The 17249-nt window shown below is 41.1% G+C and overlaps 1 protein-coding gene across 5 annotated transcripts; it reads left to right on the top strand.

Annotated features, from left to right (window-relative positions):
* Positions 1–5: 5 nt before the first annotated feature.
* ZFYVE21 (zinc finger FYVE-type containing 21) lies at positions 6–16913 on the top strand. Of its 5 annotated transcripts, XM_040599760.1 has the most exons (8): positions 501–710; positions 6783–6833; positions 9477–9645; positions 11371–11446; positions 12147–12238; positions 13090–13143; positions 14648–14790; positions 16147–16913. In XM_040599760.1, the coding sequence occupies exons 1-8, from the start codon at positions 579–581 to the stop codon at positions 16180–16182; spliced, it is 753 nt and encodes a 250-aa protein (XP_040455694.1). In that variant the 5' UTR covers positions 501–578; the 3' UTR covers positions 16183–16913. The 5 variants fall into 5 exon arrangements, 4 of the variants coding, with proteins under 4 accessions (XP_040455696.1, XP_040455693.1, XP_040455694.1 ...); XR_005828767.1 differs by lacking the exon at positions 16147–16913 and having other exon boundaries at positions 493–710; positions 12793–13143; positions 14648–14718; XM_040599761.1 differs by lacking the exon at positions 13090–13143 and having other exon boundaries at positions 506–710.
* The last annotated feature ends 336 nt before the right edge of the window (positions 16914–17249 follow it).

The raw sequence follows: 17249 nt of genomic DNA, 5'->3' as shown, positions 1-17249 counted from the left end.
GCAGGACAACCAATGGCAGGGCGCTGCTCAACGAGCGAGCGGGACGCTCTGGTATGGGCTCTTCCGCGGGGCTGGGCGGGGAGCGGCGGCGGAGAGGAGCGTTCGCTACTGCCAGCGGTGACGCGAGGGCCTTGGGGCGGGCGCTGCCCACTACCAATGGCGGAGCCACCACCGAACCGCTCCTCAAGGCCGCGGCCGGCGGAGCCCGCCCGCGGGCGGCCCTGCTCGCTAACTGGCTATCGCGCTTCCCCGAACGCGGAAAGCGGGGGTGAGGCTCGCGCTCCCTTCGTTTCCGGGTTGCGGGGCAGGCAATTCCCAATGCGCATGCGCCTCGAGCGGCCAAAGGCGTGGGGAGGGAATGATATACCGGCCTGAAAGCCCACGCGGTACAGGATTGGCTGAGAAGTCTGGAGCCAGTGTTCTATTGGGCGTCTGGAGTATGTGGGCGGGGCCGGGCGGCTCGCCGCTTTGCATTGGCCTTGCGCCGTGCCCGTTGCGAAGGACCTGGGCGGCCATTGGGTGGTGGCAGTGCCACTCCCGAGAGGGAGAGTAGCGGTGGCGGAGTTTGAGGGGGGAAGATGTCGGGCTGCGAGGCCCGCGACGCCAAGAAGCTGGTGCGCTCGCCCAGCGGGCTGCGCATGGTGCCCGAGCACCGCTCTGCCCGCAGCCCCTTCGGCCTGGACGAGCCGCCCTGGGTGCCTGATAAGGAGGTATCGGTGGGCGGGCGCTGCCGCTCTTCCCTTCCCAGGCGGGGCGGGGGGGCTCCCTGCGCGAGGACAGCGCCCGCTCGCGCCGCCTCAGGGGCCAATGCCCGCGGGCAGCCGCGGCGGAACGCCCGGGCGGGAACCGCGGGTCGAGGTCGCGCTGCTTCCCCTTCCCTGCGCCGCCGCGGTTCCCGGCGCCTCCTTCCCCCCCGCTGCCGTCGCTGCCTGCCGCGGCACGGCGCTGGTCGGAGCGCCGGGGAGTGGGTTTCCTGGCCCCGGGGCGGCGGGGGGGAGGTTGCCGGCCCCGGGGGTGCGCGTTGGCCCGCGGGGGTCGCCCGGCTGCTGAGGGGCGAGTGCCAGGCGGGCTGGGCTCGCCTCCCCTCGCCAGCCCCACCCGGGTGCGGTTGTTGATTTCCCAACCCCGGGATTTTGTTCCCCTGGGTTAACGCACAGGAGGAAGGGGGCTGCCGCTCGTTCCTCAGGGGTGGGCGGCCCTGTCACAAACGTTAGTGAAGAACTTAACGAGGTAACAGCGTTAATGTTTAGGGAAGCAGCCTCTTTAAATGCTTATAAAGGTAATTCTGAAGACCGTGTTAATTTAAAAAAAAAAAAAAAGCAAAGTATTAAGGCACTAAGACTAACTTAGAACAGCTCTTCTGGCTCCCGATTTAAGTGTTCATAGTGTCAAACAAGTATTGAATAACTTAAACTGCTTCAGTCAGCTTTGCTTTTACATTCTTTTCAAATAACCTACGTGATCATTACATTAAATTTAATGTAACGTGCATTATTTGTTACCTCTCCCTACAGCTAGATGCTAAAATAACTTAACAATCAGTTGTTTGTTTACTTATTGCCAGCGTTCTGTGGTGTGGATGCATGCCAGTGTCTTTAAATGTGGCTGGAATTAAGATTTATTTTAGATGAGCCAATATGAATTTAAGCAGGGAGTCTGTAAACAGAGCTGTTCTTTGCCACATACTGACGTGGTTGGTCTGTTTTGTATGGGAACACTATGTCCTCCTTGGTGAGGAATGAGGAAGAAAATTTTGTCCCTACCTTGTATCTCTTGAGGCAAAGAGCTCTGTGTAAGAGTAGTAATTCTGGAGATTCTCTGCCAGCACAGCTTCTGCAGCTCAGGCTAACTTTTACTGTCATAAGGTCTGTGATGTTGGTTTTGTCCAAAATAACCACCGTTTTTTGAAAACTAACTTTTCCAACGTATTTTAAACAAGGGGTCTGCTAAAACATGTTGTGGGAGTTTTCTCAATTTATCCTCTTCCATACTTAGTCAATAAAAAAATCAATAATTCTCCTTGTTATCTGTAGAAACTAGTTATCGGTCTTACAGGGGCTGTAGGTAAGACGGAATTTTCACTGACCACAGCTGAGTGTCATTTGAAGGTCTGGGTGCTCGGCTCTCTGGGTTGCCACCCAGCTGGCGCCATAGTGGTGTGGTGTACTGGGTGTGTTGCAGACGGAGTGTGCATTTATCAGTGAGCTTGTGGCAAAGTCTCAGCAGTTATTGTGCAAGCGGTTTCCCTTTGCGTTGCGTGGAGTCTGCTTTTGCTGCGTAGATAACTTGGTGTGCCCTGTGTGCACTCACTTAGGCCACCTGGGAACCCGATTCCTGACATCCTCATCACCATCAGTGGATATGATTTGTGTAACGGTTGAATTGAAATTAGTTTTCTCCCTGACCTTCTGAAATGTATTTTATATTTCAGTAGTCATTGATTATAGCAGGCTACTCTCATTTAAAAAAAACAAACCTCCAAGGTACTTGAACTCATATATATATGAGTACTCTAATAGATAGTACCATCTTAATTCAACTAAAGGCTGTTTGAGGATTGCGGTAGGATTTATTTAAACTAGTTAGATAGATTTTAGAATTAAGTCTGTATATTTTAGATACATCCATCTGACGTGTATGGTTAGTTTGAATTTTATGTTGCAGTTGTACTGCAAGTATTCATGTTCCTTAAAATTCAACTTTTCCCCTGTAGCCTGTTGGTCCGTAGGCTGATAGTGTTGGTTTGTGACTGAATGTTGCCTTTGCATCAGTCTCTGATATTTGCTATTGAGGGGAAGTGTATTATAGGCAAATGTTTTAAGTGTATTTGTTAATGCATATTCTTAATCTTGCATTATTGTTATTTTGTAGAAAGTTGTTTTACTAGATTTCTTAAAGTGTATTGAAGTTCTGACATCCCTTTGGTTAATGATTACCAAATTTGTTAGACTTTTTCCTTAAATAAAGCAGGTACATGATATACCGGAAAGCTTATAAAAAACATGTTTTTATTAATAAAACAGAATTTAAAGAAAATGTTATCTAATTAGTTAATTCAGCAAGAACACTTGCTCTTGTTACCTTGTCAGATGTAATAAAAAAAAAAAAAAAAGTGTTCTTTATCCAAGACAAGAGAGTGGTATTAGCAAATGTTGATCTATCTTTTCAAATACACTGGCTTCTGCTGTGCACCCAGTAACACAACTTCAGTAGCTTTATTTTTCTTATGCAGGAAGAGGCTACTGGCTTATTTTAAAAAAGTAAAGGCACCTAAAAATTATGGTAGTTAGTAGTTTTGCAAAAATTACATAACACTGAAATATATTGCAATTCTTAAATTTTATGTCACAAGATTATACAGTTTTAAAATACCAGTTACTTTGAAGAGTTTGAAGTGTAAGGCTGAAGCAGAACTACAGAAAACTTTCTTTTTGGTAGTCTTCTAATAATGTGTCAAGGTGGATAGTATTAAGAAAATTCATGCTGAACATCATTGAACTTGAAACATAGCTTAAAATGCTTGTCACTGCATGTGCCTTGTCTAACCTGGAATTTCTTTGTTAATCGCCAGCAGGGCTCAACTGATCATGTTCTTATTAAGGAAATCTTGGACTAGAAATTGAGCAAAATTTGTGTGTTTGAATGCAGAGGTGGCCAAACCTTGTGACATCCAGCTGTGTACCAGATCTTTGTGGCTGAGGAACACTATGTGCCTCGGAGCTGGGATGTGTGAGGGGAGCTTACAGATGTGGTGAAATTGATTCCCTAGAGCGCCTCAATCACTGCAGGAGGGAGCTGGGCTTTGCATGGCTGGGTCCTCGGTTGGTTCAGATGCTTGGAGTTGGCACTAGCCGTGTGACAGCTGTGCTTGGACTGCTGCAAACTTGTATAGCTCAGGCAATGATTTGGCCCTGTACAGCTGTAATACCAGAAAGCATTGTAAGCCAGATCTGCCACATGTTTGCGTTGTATCATTTTCCACTCTGGCATCAGCTGGTTTTTTGGTCAGGTGTGTTGCAAGGTGTCATTTGATGAGCTTGTGAACTTTTGCATTTGCAGAAGTTCACTCTGTTAGGAGCTCAGTCAGGTGTTATCTTGTGTGACTTTCTGAATCTCTTTGTTATTGTATATGCAAATAAAGCATATGAAGCGTAACTATAGCTTCCTGTGCATCTACAGTATTCTCACCTCTGGCTGAATCCAAAGTATTATGCAAATTTGTTATCACACTTCAGCAAATCTATGAGAAGTTCTACTGTATTTGTAATAAACTAGCTCTCAGTATTTTTAAATTAATACCAGGATCCAGCAGCTGTTGGATGTTTTTCCATTTTCCTCTTGCTGTATGAAGTAATCTGATACCAGTATTAGTTTTATATTGATTGTATGTGACATGAATATACTGGTGACATGCATTTTTATTTCTTACTTCATATTTTTTTGTTTCTACTTGACAAAAAATTTAATTTGCACTAGTTTTAAAAAGCCTGTATCTTGAAGACCTGGAAATAACTCAAACATCATGCTTCCTCCTCTGTAAGTGTGATAAAAAAACCCTTCAAGCAATAAAGCTTAATTCAATACTCATGTACTCTCTAATTATGTAAGCATATGGATGAATAGGAAGAATTCACCTTTCAAGGTGTTCTTTGATAGAGATCTCTTCCCAGGCAAAGTAGAAGTTGCTATTATACAAATGGATTCACTTGGTTCTGTTTACTTAAAGCAAAGTGCCTTGAAGGAACAGTGTATTGAGCCTACCTGTGTTGGAATATTTTTGTAGGAGAATCCCGTTCTGTGATGCCTGCTACCAAATGTCATTTGACTTGTGGTTTATTTATGACTGTTCTATATATCAGGCAGTACTATCATGATAGGTCTGGAATTCAGAAATGCTTTTCTGTAGAGTTTGTGTTAAGTAAGAGGATGGATAACTTTGTTCCTTCCTGAAAAGCAACTTGTACGTTTAACATAACATTGTATATGAAATCTATTTAGGATAGTATTTAGAAAAGTGTTTTTTCCCCTCTACTTTGTGGCTTGCACTTTCTAATTTCTGACCAAAAAACACCCCAAACAATATGTTGTCATTAAGAAAATGAGTTAGACTTCTGGTAAATTTCAAAATGTACCAGAATTCTTGCCAGGTTCAGCTCCCAGAGAAGCTCTTAAGCTACACATGTCAAAATTTAAAACACCAAATCAAGATCAACATAGAGTAAAATGTGGTATTAGCAGTAGAGTATTACTTGTTTCAGAGCTGAAGCCTGGGGTATGCTGAAGTTGCTTTATGCTGAAGGTTATTCATCAGTGAATGTTAGAATAAGCTTTTCTGCAGCTATTGTGAAAAGAGGTGGTTGGCTGCCTTAATTCAGTACAGTATTTGAAACAATACAGGAACATTTCTGGTTCTCTTTTATGTGGCATTTAGAAACAGATAGCCTACTGTAACAAATACTGCAAGTAGTATTTATGTTTCATTACGGTGACTGCAGTTACGCTCTAATGTGTTAAACTTCTGTTTAGACATAGAACACTTCATATAAACTATTGCGAATTATCAACAAACTTCTACTTTAAAAGAATGTGAGAAGTTTCTTGGGAATTTTTAATTTAGCTGCTGTAACATTTTTCTTGGCTATAGTTACTGAGCTTGTCTCAGTGATTGGGTATCTGCTGAAGCAAAAGTCCCTGAAATGGACAACAAAAGCTGTTGTAACCTGAAGGAATTTATAGAAGATAAAGGATTAAGTATTGAAATACATTAATTAAAGGCAAATGGTGATTAATGTATGCTTAGCAAATAGCACCTGCTCAGCTTACGGCATGTTTTTGAGATGACATTTTGCTGTAGTCTGAGATAGTTTGGTTTGAGGAGTTTTGGTTTCTAGAGTTATAAAACTTACTACAGGATCTAACCATGTTCTCCTGATTCAGATGTCAGCCTAATTTTGCATTAATATTTGCAAATAAATCTAGCGATATTTGTATTATAAGCCTTGGAGAGTGGGTTTTGGTATGGTAGAAAAAAATACATAAAATCTTCGTGAAAATCCAGTGATCTAATGGCAGAGTATCAGCCTTTTGGTAGGTGACTTTCTATACAGAAAACTTTACTTGTATAACAATCACTAATCACTTCTGGTAGTTTAGAAAATTAAAACTGTCACCCCCTAAACTCTACTTAGTTGTGAGAGGAAAAAAAAGTCTTCAATTTTTTTTCTGGCTTTTCTTTTGGGAGGAGTGTGGGTGTATGCTTCTTTTAGGAAAGAGATATTTCAGGAAGTGACATTTGTAGCTGGAATAAAAATTCTTAGTGGCTTGGAAGAAAACCAAGTATCTCCTAGCATTTTTCAGAAATGTGTAACTATTGAGAGCATTAAAATATAAACAATGTTTTAGAGAGTCAACAGAGCATCACAGTATAATGCAGTGAGGATGACAACTTACACAAATCAGTCGACTCTGGAATATATGACTGTCTGGATAGCCAAACATAATTAAGCATAATACTTCTGAAATGTGGTTTTGACTGCTGGCAAGATGCAGTATTCCTTAGGGCAAATGGGTTTGGCAGCATTTTCAGTCTTAGAAATGGGGATGATGTTATTTTGCTACATCAATATGAAATGAAAGCCATCCATAGTGAAAAGATGAAGGATGGAAATTTGTTGGAGGGGTTTCTTTTTAGGGCATAATATAAAGCTCAGTCCTTGTATGTGGTAATAGGTTTAAAGGTTTAGAAATCTTGTAGGTTAATCTTAATTTGTACTGTTTTCTAGTGCCCAAGATGTATGCAGTGTGATGCAAAGTTTGACTTCATAACTAGAAAGGTAAGAGAAAACAGTGAAGTGTAAAGCATTAACTGTTGCAAAATACTATTATGGACTTACTTTGATGTAAAATGTAGACGATTTCAGTAGAATAGCATGCAAGATCAGACGTAACTTGGAAGTAGTTTTTCTTTCTGTTCTGCCTTTTCTGAGTACACATCATTTTTGTTTTAATTCTGCTTTGAAATTCTTCTTGTTGCTGAATGTGTACTACACAGTTAGGGTTCTTCCAAATTACTGGGTACCCATGGGATTTATATTCAAAGGAAGGGTTAGAGCAGCTCGTGTGGAAGTGGCCTGCTAACACCAGTACTGACACAGAAACCAAATCAACTAATTGCGTTCTGTTTTGGGAGATAAAATTAGTTGTGGAAATGTAAGCAAACATGTTTTCAGGAGTAATGACTTATAGTCTTACACTTAGGAACTGTATTGTTAAAAAGCAGATAACCAAAACTCAGATTCTTCTGTTCTAAAAGTAAACCAAGATTTATCTCAGGTTGGGAAAAGGGAATTCCTGATTAAAATAGAAAGTGTAAACCGTCTTGATTGCTGTGAGCCATAATTAGGCTCACTGTATGAAGAGAAAACACTAACATTAGAGTTAAGTTATGTTCATTGCATAAGAGTAAGCAGGTCACTGTGGACTGCACGCTGGTGTGCGGAATACTACTATCAGAAGACATTCTGCTAATATTGGGGTTTGTGCATGGAGAAGGAAAGCAGCCTGGCTCCCCACCCCATCACCCTCCCAAATAAAAAAGTCCAACAATGATTTTTAGCAGGGAATATAATTCCTTTGTATAACTACATTGACACTGTCAGCACGTGCTTGTGGAAGTGTGACTTAGAGCGTACTGACATAATTGATGTTTTTTAATTTATTGTTTGGAGGGAGAGGGAAGGAAATATTGTAAACCAGACATACCAATATGTTAACCAGGTAGGTGTAAGTTTTCAGGAGGCCTGAAAAGCATTAGGATGTCAGTTAGTAATCCTAGTAATAGACTAGACTAGACCATTTCAGTTGGAAGGGACCTACAACAACTATTTCAGTCCAACTGCCTGACCAGTGCAGGGCTGACTAAGTTAAAGCATGTTGTTAATGGCGTTGTCCAAATGCCTCTTAAACACCGACAGGCTTGGGGCATCAACCACCTCTCTAGGGAGGCTGTTCCAGTGTCTGACCACCCTCTCGATAAAGAAATGCTTCCTGATGTCCAGTCTGAACCTCCCCTGGCACAGCTTTGAACTGTTCCTACATGTCCCATCACTGGATCCCAGGGAGAAGAGATCAGCACCTCCCTCTCCACTTCCCCTCAATCATGGGAGTGCACTTTCTCCTAGTTCCTGTTTTACCTTTTAGCTGGATGAGTTACGAGCATAGTGTTTGGTTGGAGTGTTTGGGCTGAGAAGTACTAATTCATTAGGCTGCTGCGTTTTACTTGTGTTAGCTTTGGGAAGTAAATGCAGGTAGCCCTGGCAAACAGGTACTCCAGAGAATTTTGCCTAATGTTTGGAAGGAAAGCCTAAAACTGACCAAAACTGCAGTGTATCAGTTCCTCGTATCAAACTGTTCAAACTTGCTTTGAGCCACAAATGAGTTCCTGCTTGCCTGGGAATACTGGTTCTCACATGAGAACTTGCATCAGGAAGACCTGCTGGGACTGTCACACCCCAACAGTGATGTGGAGCACAAGTCACTGGTTGCAGATTTAGTAGCTGAGAAACACAGTGCAGTACTAGTTGTGGTTTTGCAACTTCATTGGATTTGTACTGTGCCACCTCGTATTTCTGATGGAGGAATAGCTTTAGGTTTTAAGTATGAAGACTTTTATCTTTTTTCCACGGGAAAATCTTGAGAGTAAGTTTTAAAGGAGAAGCATAGGATCTGCAGTTGAAGTTCCCTTATGCTTTTGCTTGCAGCTGGGAAGGGACCTAGAAACCACTCTTCTCTTGTGTATTTATTGACAGTAAGGCGAAGGATTTACTGTACGCTGGAGAAGCCCTGTCAGTGTCTTGTCTGGTCTGCTTTGGAAGCATGTTTACAGAGTGCCAACAGGCTTATAGTGCTGCTGTTCATACTATATTCAGTCCTTTGTATTCAGTCATCAGAGATTTCTTTCTACCACCCTAGCAGTTACATTTCCCTTACCTATCCCTCAGCTTGCATGTTTCACATCTGAGAAACTGTTCTGTTTCTTGGGGGATGAGTGTATTTAATGTAGTAACTTTCTCAAATTATTCCCTAATAGTTTCCTTTGTAAATAAATAAAATACTCTGTTGTGCCAACAGGCTGTGGCTGTAGCAAGATACAGCTGCTGGGAAAGCAGGTGCAGGGCCAAGAAAGATAGGGACCGGTATGGGAAATTAGGGAGTAACAAACTACAAGGCTGAAGCACAGCAACACAATTAGCTACATGGATAGAATGCTTATTTTAGTCATGATAATTAGGGGTGTGAGAACCACGCGCGTTTAGAGACTACTAACCAATTGTATTTCTGCTTTACGAATATGCATGTTATTGGTTCTATATAAGTAGTGTTAGAAACTAATAAAGTTGAGCAAGATGCATAACTCATATTGAGCGTCTTCTTGACTCCGGTGAACCCTTCTTCCAACAATATTCTTTCATGCTTAGCATCACTGTCGAAGATGTGGAAAATGTTTCTGTGACAAGTGCTGCAGTAAAAAAGTGCCTCTGCCTCGCATGTGCTTTGTGGACCCTGTGCGCCAGTGTGCTGAATGTGCCCTCATCTCTCAGAAAGAAACAGAGTTCTATGACAAACAGCTTAAAGTACTCATGAATGGTAAGGACTGAACGCATATATATGCTGTTTTGATCTCATCTGTATTTATTCAAATTGTGTTAAACAAATCTGATAAACAGTAAGAGTAACGCCCCTTGTCAAACAAGCTGCATTTTTGCCTCCTTTAAAGACTGTTTTGTTGTTATGCTTGTTTGTCAGTTAATAATTCTGTGTAATTGACTTAGAGAGAAGTTTACACTTTTTAGTCAATGTTTACAAAGAGTGATTTAATTAAAAAGACAGGAATTTTTAATGCCTCTGAGAACAGATGTGTGTGCAGTTGACATTTTTCTTAAAATGCATCTTTTAGCCATATCCTGTTACATTAAATAAGGATGAAAAATACTTGACAATAGAGAATATTTTAATACTTTTTAAACAAGATACAGTGCTTGTTTCAAGCTTAATTTGTGAGCTTTGATCTTGTCCATGGCTTACAGCTATGGTTGATGGCAAATCATCCTGAGTAGTCCATTTTGTATAGTATTAAAACTACATGTGATACAGTAATTCATGTTCCAGTTACATTAAGAAAGCTGAGTCTTCAGTTTTTAAACGTTCTGTGATTGTTCAGTGCCTGTGGATGGTCTCTCAGCCCGATGCCAGGGTGTATGATCGGTAAGCTAAGCCACATGTCTGATTAGCACGAATGTTCCTAGGGAGATTCTGTGTTCAGGAAGGAGTATGTTCATCCCTGTAACACACAGCGATTCTTAATTCTGCTTTGCAGATGAGGGTGTAGGTGAGTGTTTGAATAATGCATTTTAACCTCAAGACCTGTTTTAAACCTTGTCCTGCTTGCATTTGTGTTAGGCAATGAAAGTCTGAAGTTGTGCCTGACTTACTGTAGAGCCAGTGGTCTGAGAGAGGTGGTGGTTGTGATGTCCTTTGCCGTTTTGCTGCTGTTGTCTGTCTTGCTTCAGCAGCAGCCTGGGGTCCATGATGAGGGGTCAGTGAGACTGTGTGAAATAGCTGAAATACAGCGAGGTGAAGCCCGTTGAGGCTGCATGGTTCACGTTATGGAGATGGACTGCGGGCCATTTGGCAGGGCTGTATGTTGGGGTTTTTTTCATCTCCCAGACCAGCAGTATTGGGATTAGGTAATACAGGGAGCATAAGGCATGGAGGAAATAAAGTGGTTAGGTGTGTAGTCTGTTTTATTTTAAGTTATGCATCACTTCACTAGTGTAGCCAAGATGACTTTTCCGATGTCAGAGAAGCTGTTTTGAGCAGGAGGAAACGTAACGTGAAGGCTGAGGTTTATTGACCTCAAAGTAAGACTTAGCTAGCCTTCAATGGTGAAAGAGAGGTTGTCTTTACTATTTATTAAGTGTAGAGCTGAAGGTCCCATCCTGCTGTTAGATTATTTTTTTTAATACCAAACCAATAGTTTGTATTACGGTGACAAGGTGGGGTCTTTAATTCTTGCCATTTCCAAATCTGTTCTCATTTTTAAAAGATTCATCTTGGATATCATCTGTATTTCCACTACATGTGGGAGAAATTACAGAGCAATTGTGAAAGGTCCTGTGAGTCAAAACATGATAATTAAAGATCAGCTTTTTATACTTCAGTGTTCTGCTGATGTTAATCAGTTTAACATTTCAATTGGTCTGTTTACCCAATTCAGTGTATTAGGTGCAGTAATTAAAAATTAATTATTCTTTTTGATACTTGAATCTTCCTTCCAAACCAGCATTAGAATACTAAAACATTTCTTTCCAGGTGCTACATTCTTTGTAACTCTGGGAACGTCAGATAAATCTGAGCTCATGGTTTGTCGACTTTCCAACAATCAGAGGTGAGAAAGATTGATAGAAATTACACTTGTAAACTACATTATTGTTGCACTTACAGCTACGTTATTATCTTATAACCTGAACAAAATATAACAACAACAGGCCGTGAGGATATCAGAGAGAGTATAGATACAACTTTATTGGAGTAAGTTGGTTTGAATTTACTAGCAGTGTGCATCAGAATGCCTTGGAATGATGGAGCTCCACTCGCTGATAATGCCTCTCAGTGCCACTGGAGTACAGTGGTGTTTGCCAGCTAACAGGGGGTCACAGAAGTGGGGGCAGGGAAAAATCTGTAGCCCCTGATAAAAGCTGGTTTCAGAGTGATTCTAACACTGCACTACATTGTTTATCGTTGCATCCCAAAGCATTGCTTTGGTCATCCCTATAATTTGGTTGGCTAGAAAACTTTAGATTCTGTGTTCTCTTTTTCTGCTACAACTTTGGTAGAATGCTTTTAAAACTTTGAAAGGGTCTTCTGGCAAACTGAACTATAGGTTTTGTGGTTTGTTGGGTTTTTTTTTCCTTTAAGTGAAGAACTTCAATGAAAAGTAATTTTTCTTGCTTGATTTTTCTCCCTGTCCACCCCAAAGAACACAAAAATAGCTAGTCACTGAGAGATTATCTTTCTCCTTTGATTTGGACTTGATATTGTAGGGGAAATTATGCTTTTTTTAAAAAAGGTTTTCTTCTGTTACGTAGGTATCTGGTTTTGGATGGAGACAGCCACTATGAAATTGAAATTATACAGATTTCAACTGTTCAGATACTTACAGAGGGATTCACTCCTGGAGGTAATATTTTCATTGAGTACAAATTAACTGTTAAGGAAAAAATTACGTGAAGTTGTAATTATTGTTTAAGCTAGAGAGTGCATTTCTAGGTTATTGGTAACTTAGGTGTAACTATGTTAGTTACAGCTGCTTTCAGAATAGAGCGCAGTGTGTGAAAGCCTGTCCATGTGGCTGCTGGGATTTTTGGGAAAACCTAAAAATTGAGAAATTGCCTTCCAGCTATACTATGGGAGAGCTTCTTGACAAACCTGAGTAAAGGTGATCATCATCTGTTTTGGGCCTTTCTCTTGGCTAAATATAAACCCCTATTGATTCAAAAGCTCGTAGGAGGGAACTGTTAAGTCTTTTGTAGCTTCCATCTCAGAATCCAGCTGGGATTTCTCTTCTATGGGTAGAGTTGTGAGGAGAGAGAGAAAGAGAGAGAGAAACTGTGTGTGTGGGGGGAAGTAATTAAACTATGTTTTCATAACTTCATTCAACATGAAGGGGTGGCCAAATGAAACTGGTAACATCTGAATCAGAGGGCAGCTACTTACTGCCTCATCTCTTATCAGATTTTAGAGTATTTCAGGATGAACTTGAATATGATTTCACTGAAATGAGAGCAAACAAGGTCAGGAATTTTAATAATTGTTCTTTAGCAACACCTCTGCCACTGCTGGATTTTTCTAATTGGACAGCCTATCTGTGCAATGTTCAGTCAGTACAGCATGTTAACTTTAACAAACTTATCTTGGTATTCAAATCAACCAGACATGTTGCTGAGTTACTTAATGCTCCTATAATTCCTTGTTCACTACTCTTCTGACTGCTTTGTCTTTTTGCCTGCCTGCCTGCCTACCTGATGGTAGAAAAAGATATTCACACTTACACCAGCCTTCTGGAGAGCCAGCATATTACTGAAGGTATCACCGGTACCTTTGAGCATGACTCACCTAAGCATGCTGTCATGACCCCCCTCCCGTCTTTCTTTGTGGTGCTGGTTTTTCGCTTGATCTGTAGCTGTTCAACTTAAAGATAAGTTATGTTCAAATCTGACATGTATCTGTTCCTTCCTGTCTGTTTAATAAACTGGGAATGAATGTTGTGTAACTTTTCAGAGAACTAAAACACTCAAGGCCTTCTTTAGACCAAGCGTGCTATTATTATCTGTGCTAGAAGAGAGAAGGGAAGATGAGAAATAGTATCTTTGGTGGTGCACAGTATTACACATCACCTACTTCAGCAGAGGTATATGCCAGAAATGAACAATGTACTTTTTGTGTACTGTCCAGTAAGGCTTTGCACTGAATAAATGAACTGTTAATTAACGTCTTGCTTTTCCACATCTTTAAAAGAAGTAAGACCTCTTGTTACGTAAGGTTACTGCCCAACTCGGTAATGTCCTGGAATGCCAGACTTGGGCAAACTGGTTAATTCTGGTGCTTGATTTCCACTGATCTAAGTAGTGCCTTAATCTGTTATTCTGACCAGGTAGATGCAGGAGTGGGAGTGATGAAGTTGGATTCCAGTTTATCCTAGAATGGGGGGCACACAGTGACTTGTGCAGACACTGCCTGCCAGCTTTTGATCAGGTTGCTTAGATTGAGATTGTCTTTGTTTGGTTTCTTGACCTCCAGGAGCCCTCTTGTGCAGACATTTTTAAAAAGAACTCCACAAAAAGCATCCTTCTGTATATTGTGGTGCTGTTCCCGGGGCTTAGTTTGTGCTTTACTACTCCAGGAAATAATGCCAATCAGATGTGGTATTTTAAACAAAGCTTTTGTTTCACATCTGTATTTGTGCTTTGGTTTATCTCTTTTACTCTAGCTGCATAGAGATTAAGATACAAACATCTTGCTATCACACTGTTGTCAGAGCAATGACTTTCGTAGCGGATTTCCTTCAGGAAGTAAATGATGTTGCCAGTTGTTTTCTAGTCTTGCGTAAGCATCTCTCCCAACTCTTGTCAGGTTTGAAGGGACTTTTGACTGCTATGCCAGGCTTCTCACCAAGCAGGGGTCCCTCTTTGGTATCAGTCTAACTGGACACTAGTAAATCAGTTTACAAACTGCAGGCTACAGTATGAAACTATGGTGTCTACTCCAGAGAAGATGTGGTAACAGTAAAACGTGAGGGTATTCTTAGTGTGGGTAGCTAGTAGCTTTACCTGACGGCTTACACAAGTGCTGCCTCAGCCATTGCCAGAGAGAATTACACAACATTGAGTCTGCACGTTCTGTTGCCTGGCACAAGCTCCTGCAGTCACCACCTCCTCTGATGTGGCAGTTGGTAGTGCACTGGCAGTTAGTAGTGCTTTGAATTAAGTGATAAGCTAGTTTTCTTCAAACGTGCCTGTTAGCTAAGAAGAAGTTGTGTTACTTGGTTGGTAAAACCTGTTGCTGTTCAAGACTTTACTTCTTTTTTCAGGAGGTAATACTCGTGCCATAGGTATGATTCTGCAGTATAAGGTACCAGGATCAGAGGAGGTAACACAGATGAAATTTACAGCCAGTGAAGATTTCAGCTGTAACAAGAAGCTGTCAGCAAGCTGGCTGGCAGCTATGCATAAGGTAAGCAAAGGAGGGAAAGCTCAGAGAAGGCTGAAGAAAATCTTCATGTGGGGGTGCTCAGTAGCACTGAAGAGAGTCTGCAGCCTTAGGAGTCTTTTTTACCATTATTTTTTATTTAAGGACTTTAGGGCCTTGTCACTAAGAAAACAGAAGCTATGGATCGTTGTTACAAACATGACTTTAGCTTTATGCTCAGGTACCTGACAAAAATGGGCACTACAAACTGTTTCCTAACATCTTATGTATGTCATTAGGTGAAAAGAAGTAGGAATTAAGACTTTCAAGTTTCTTAGGTTTTTGTTACTCACTGAAGAATGTGCATCATGAAATACTCTTCTGAACCTAAATTCAGCTAATTGTTTTTGCTACTTCATGAAGGTTCAAAGAAGTTGATTTTTGAAAATGGGGGCAGGACCCTGTGGAAGACTGTTCCACCTTTTGTTGCTAGGCTCTCTGTGGCTAATGAAACTGACAGTTATGGGAAGGAAAAACCAAACGCACCCCTAGTTCTGGAACTTTGTTCATTTGACCAATTGATAATCCAAACTGTAATTTATAAGCTGTCTGCAAATGCAGGTGCGTGGCTGTTTGCTTCTTTATCCCTGTTGTTAGGTTCCCCAGCCACCCCCAACCCTCGTATTGAACTCTGCGTTGAGCAGAGAACTTTGCATTGCCACGCAAGTGCAGTGTAGCACTTCCTTAATACCTGTTTTAATTCACCTTTCACAAGTGATGCAACTCCTGCAGATGCAGTGAGAACCGGTATTTTATGGATAAACTGAACACCCTTCCCACACTGATTTGTCTCCTTTAAACTCTTCACAGGAGTTAAGCTCGGTTTTGAGTAACAATCAGTGCTGTGAGACTTCCAGAGGGCCTAGCTAACAGTACGTAAAAGGACTTGCAGCTAGAGAACGCACATCTCTTCCCATGGCAGGGGGCAGGTCAAAACTGTTGTTTGAGGCACATGAACACCTCGCCAGAACTGTGCAGGGAAGAGGCAGAAGGGGTACAGGGAATATAGACCAGAATAACATTGTTTACTGCCTATGTTTAGAGAGATTACCATGACCTCTGAAATACTATTACTAGTCTCTTCATTTCTGACCAAGAAGAAACAAATTAAGTTGGTCTAAAATCTTCAGTGACCTAGATTCTGCACTTAAGTAACCCTGAATAGTCTTGAAAGTTTACTCTAGTGCCTATCGCATTGGTGTTAAAGGCCTTAGACTAAGGAAAGTAGAAGAAGAATTTAAAGCCTTGGGTTGAAAGGAAGTTTTTGGAGGGGTAGGAAGGAGATGAGGGGGCTGCAAGTGAAACTTCAGTTAACACAGTGACCTTTTGCCTTCACGTCAGGCAACAAAACTTCTTTATGAGTCCCGGGACCAGTAAGGGCAGCGAACTGGTGGCCGCTTGAAGGAAGACACCAGCCTCCACGGACCCGCCCTCTCACTTTTTGCTAATTGGACAGCTGGTAACACTTGCTGTTCTTGACCCTTTCCCATTCCAGTGTGGTTCATGATGTAAGAATTGGCAAACACGAGAAATTTTTTTGAACCATAAGTATTCACTATAGTGTGCAATATGTATACAATTAATGCTTTAAACAGCCTCACCTTTTAAGACTCTGTATATTTTGTTAAGCCTTTATTGGCACTTAATACGTAAGTGACCTGCACTACAGCTAATGTACAGCACAACTTTTATAGTAACACTTATATATACTGTTTGCTACAGAAGGCAAACAAATGTGTATGTCTCTTCTGCAGAGAATAGCTTTTGGGTATAGATCTCAGGTTTTTCCCTCTATCCAAATGTTTAAAATCAAATGTACAATAAAATCTGCCTTAGATATGATTTTATAGAACTCACTTGGGGTTTGTTTGTTTTTTTTAAGCATTTCATTTTAAATATCTAAGTATTTCACCAAATACCACCAAATGGACTTACACGAACGTGACCTTGGAACTTAATTTCTGTAATAAGTAAACCTCCAGAATAATTCTTAGTTTTGTATTTTCTTTTGGTAACTAGCTTTTGTTAATCTAACTGTAATGCTATCTGAAATTGTATACAATTTAATGTACAAATATGAATAAATTAATTCACTTATTTAAAAAAAAGGTGATACTTAATTTTACAATATATAGCTTCTTTAACGACGGGTACCATGGTCTCTACTCTGAAACTTCTGACTTGTTATAAACAGCACCCTTCTTTTAGTTTGGAGTGCTCCTAATTGGTTCAGCTATTGGGATGAATCCTTGGCTACATGTGCTGTGCCAGGTTCTGCCCTCAGTCATCTTACCCTGGTAAAAATTGCGTACGTGAACACAGCTTGTGTCTAAAGGACTGTTGAAGGCTGTTCTAGACAAGCATTAATTTGGCACAGCTGGAATACTGGAGAACTAGTGTGAGGAGGTTCCAAAGCTGCTGGGCAAGTCATTTTTTGTGCAGCT

This window comes from Falco naumanni, chromosome 7, assembly GCF_017639655.2.
Source record: "Falco naumanni isolate bFalNau1 chromosome 7, bFalNau1.pat, whole genome shotgun sequence".
Classification (NCBI taxonomy): domain Eukaryota; kingdom Metazoa; phylum Chordata; class Aves; order Falconiformes; family Falconidae; genus Falco; species Falco naumanni.
The sequence above is the reverse complement of the archived record's forward strand: the minus strand, read 5'-3'. Positions and strand labels throughout refer to the sequence as shown.

Excerpts from the sequence above, each read along its gene's own strand:
- ZFYVE21 (XM_040599759.1), top strand. The coding sequence starts at position 579 with ATGTCGGGCTGCGAGGCCCGCGACGCCAAGAAGCTGGTGCGCTCGCCC. Across the intron at positions 711-6,782 it reads CCTGGGTGCCTGATAAGGAG|TGCCCAAGATGTATGCAGTG; the intron begins GTATCGGTGGGC and ends ACTGTTTTCTAG. Across the intron at positions 6,834-9,476 it reads TTGACTTCATAACTAGAAAG|CATCACTGTCGAAGATGTGG; the intron begins GTAAGAGAAAAC and ends TTTCATGCTTAG.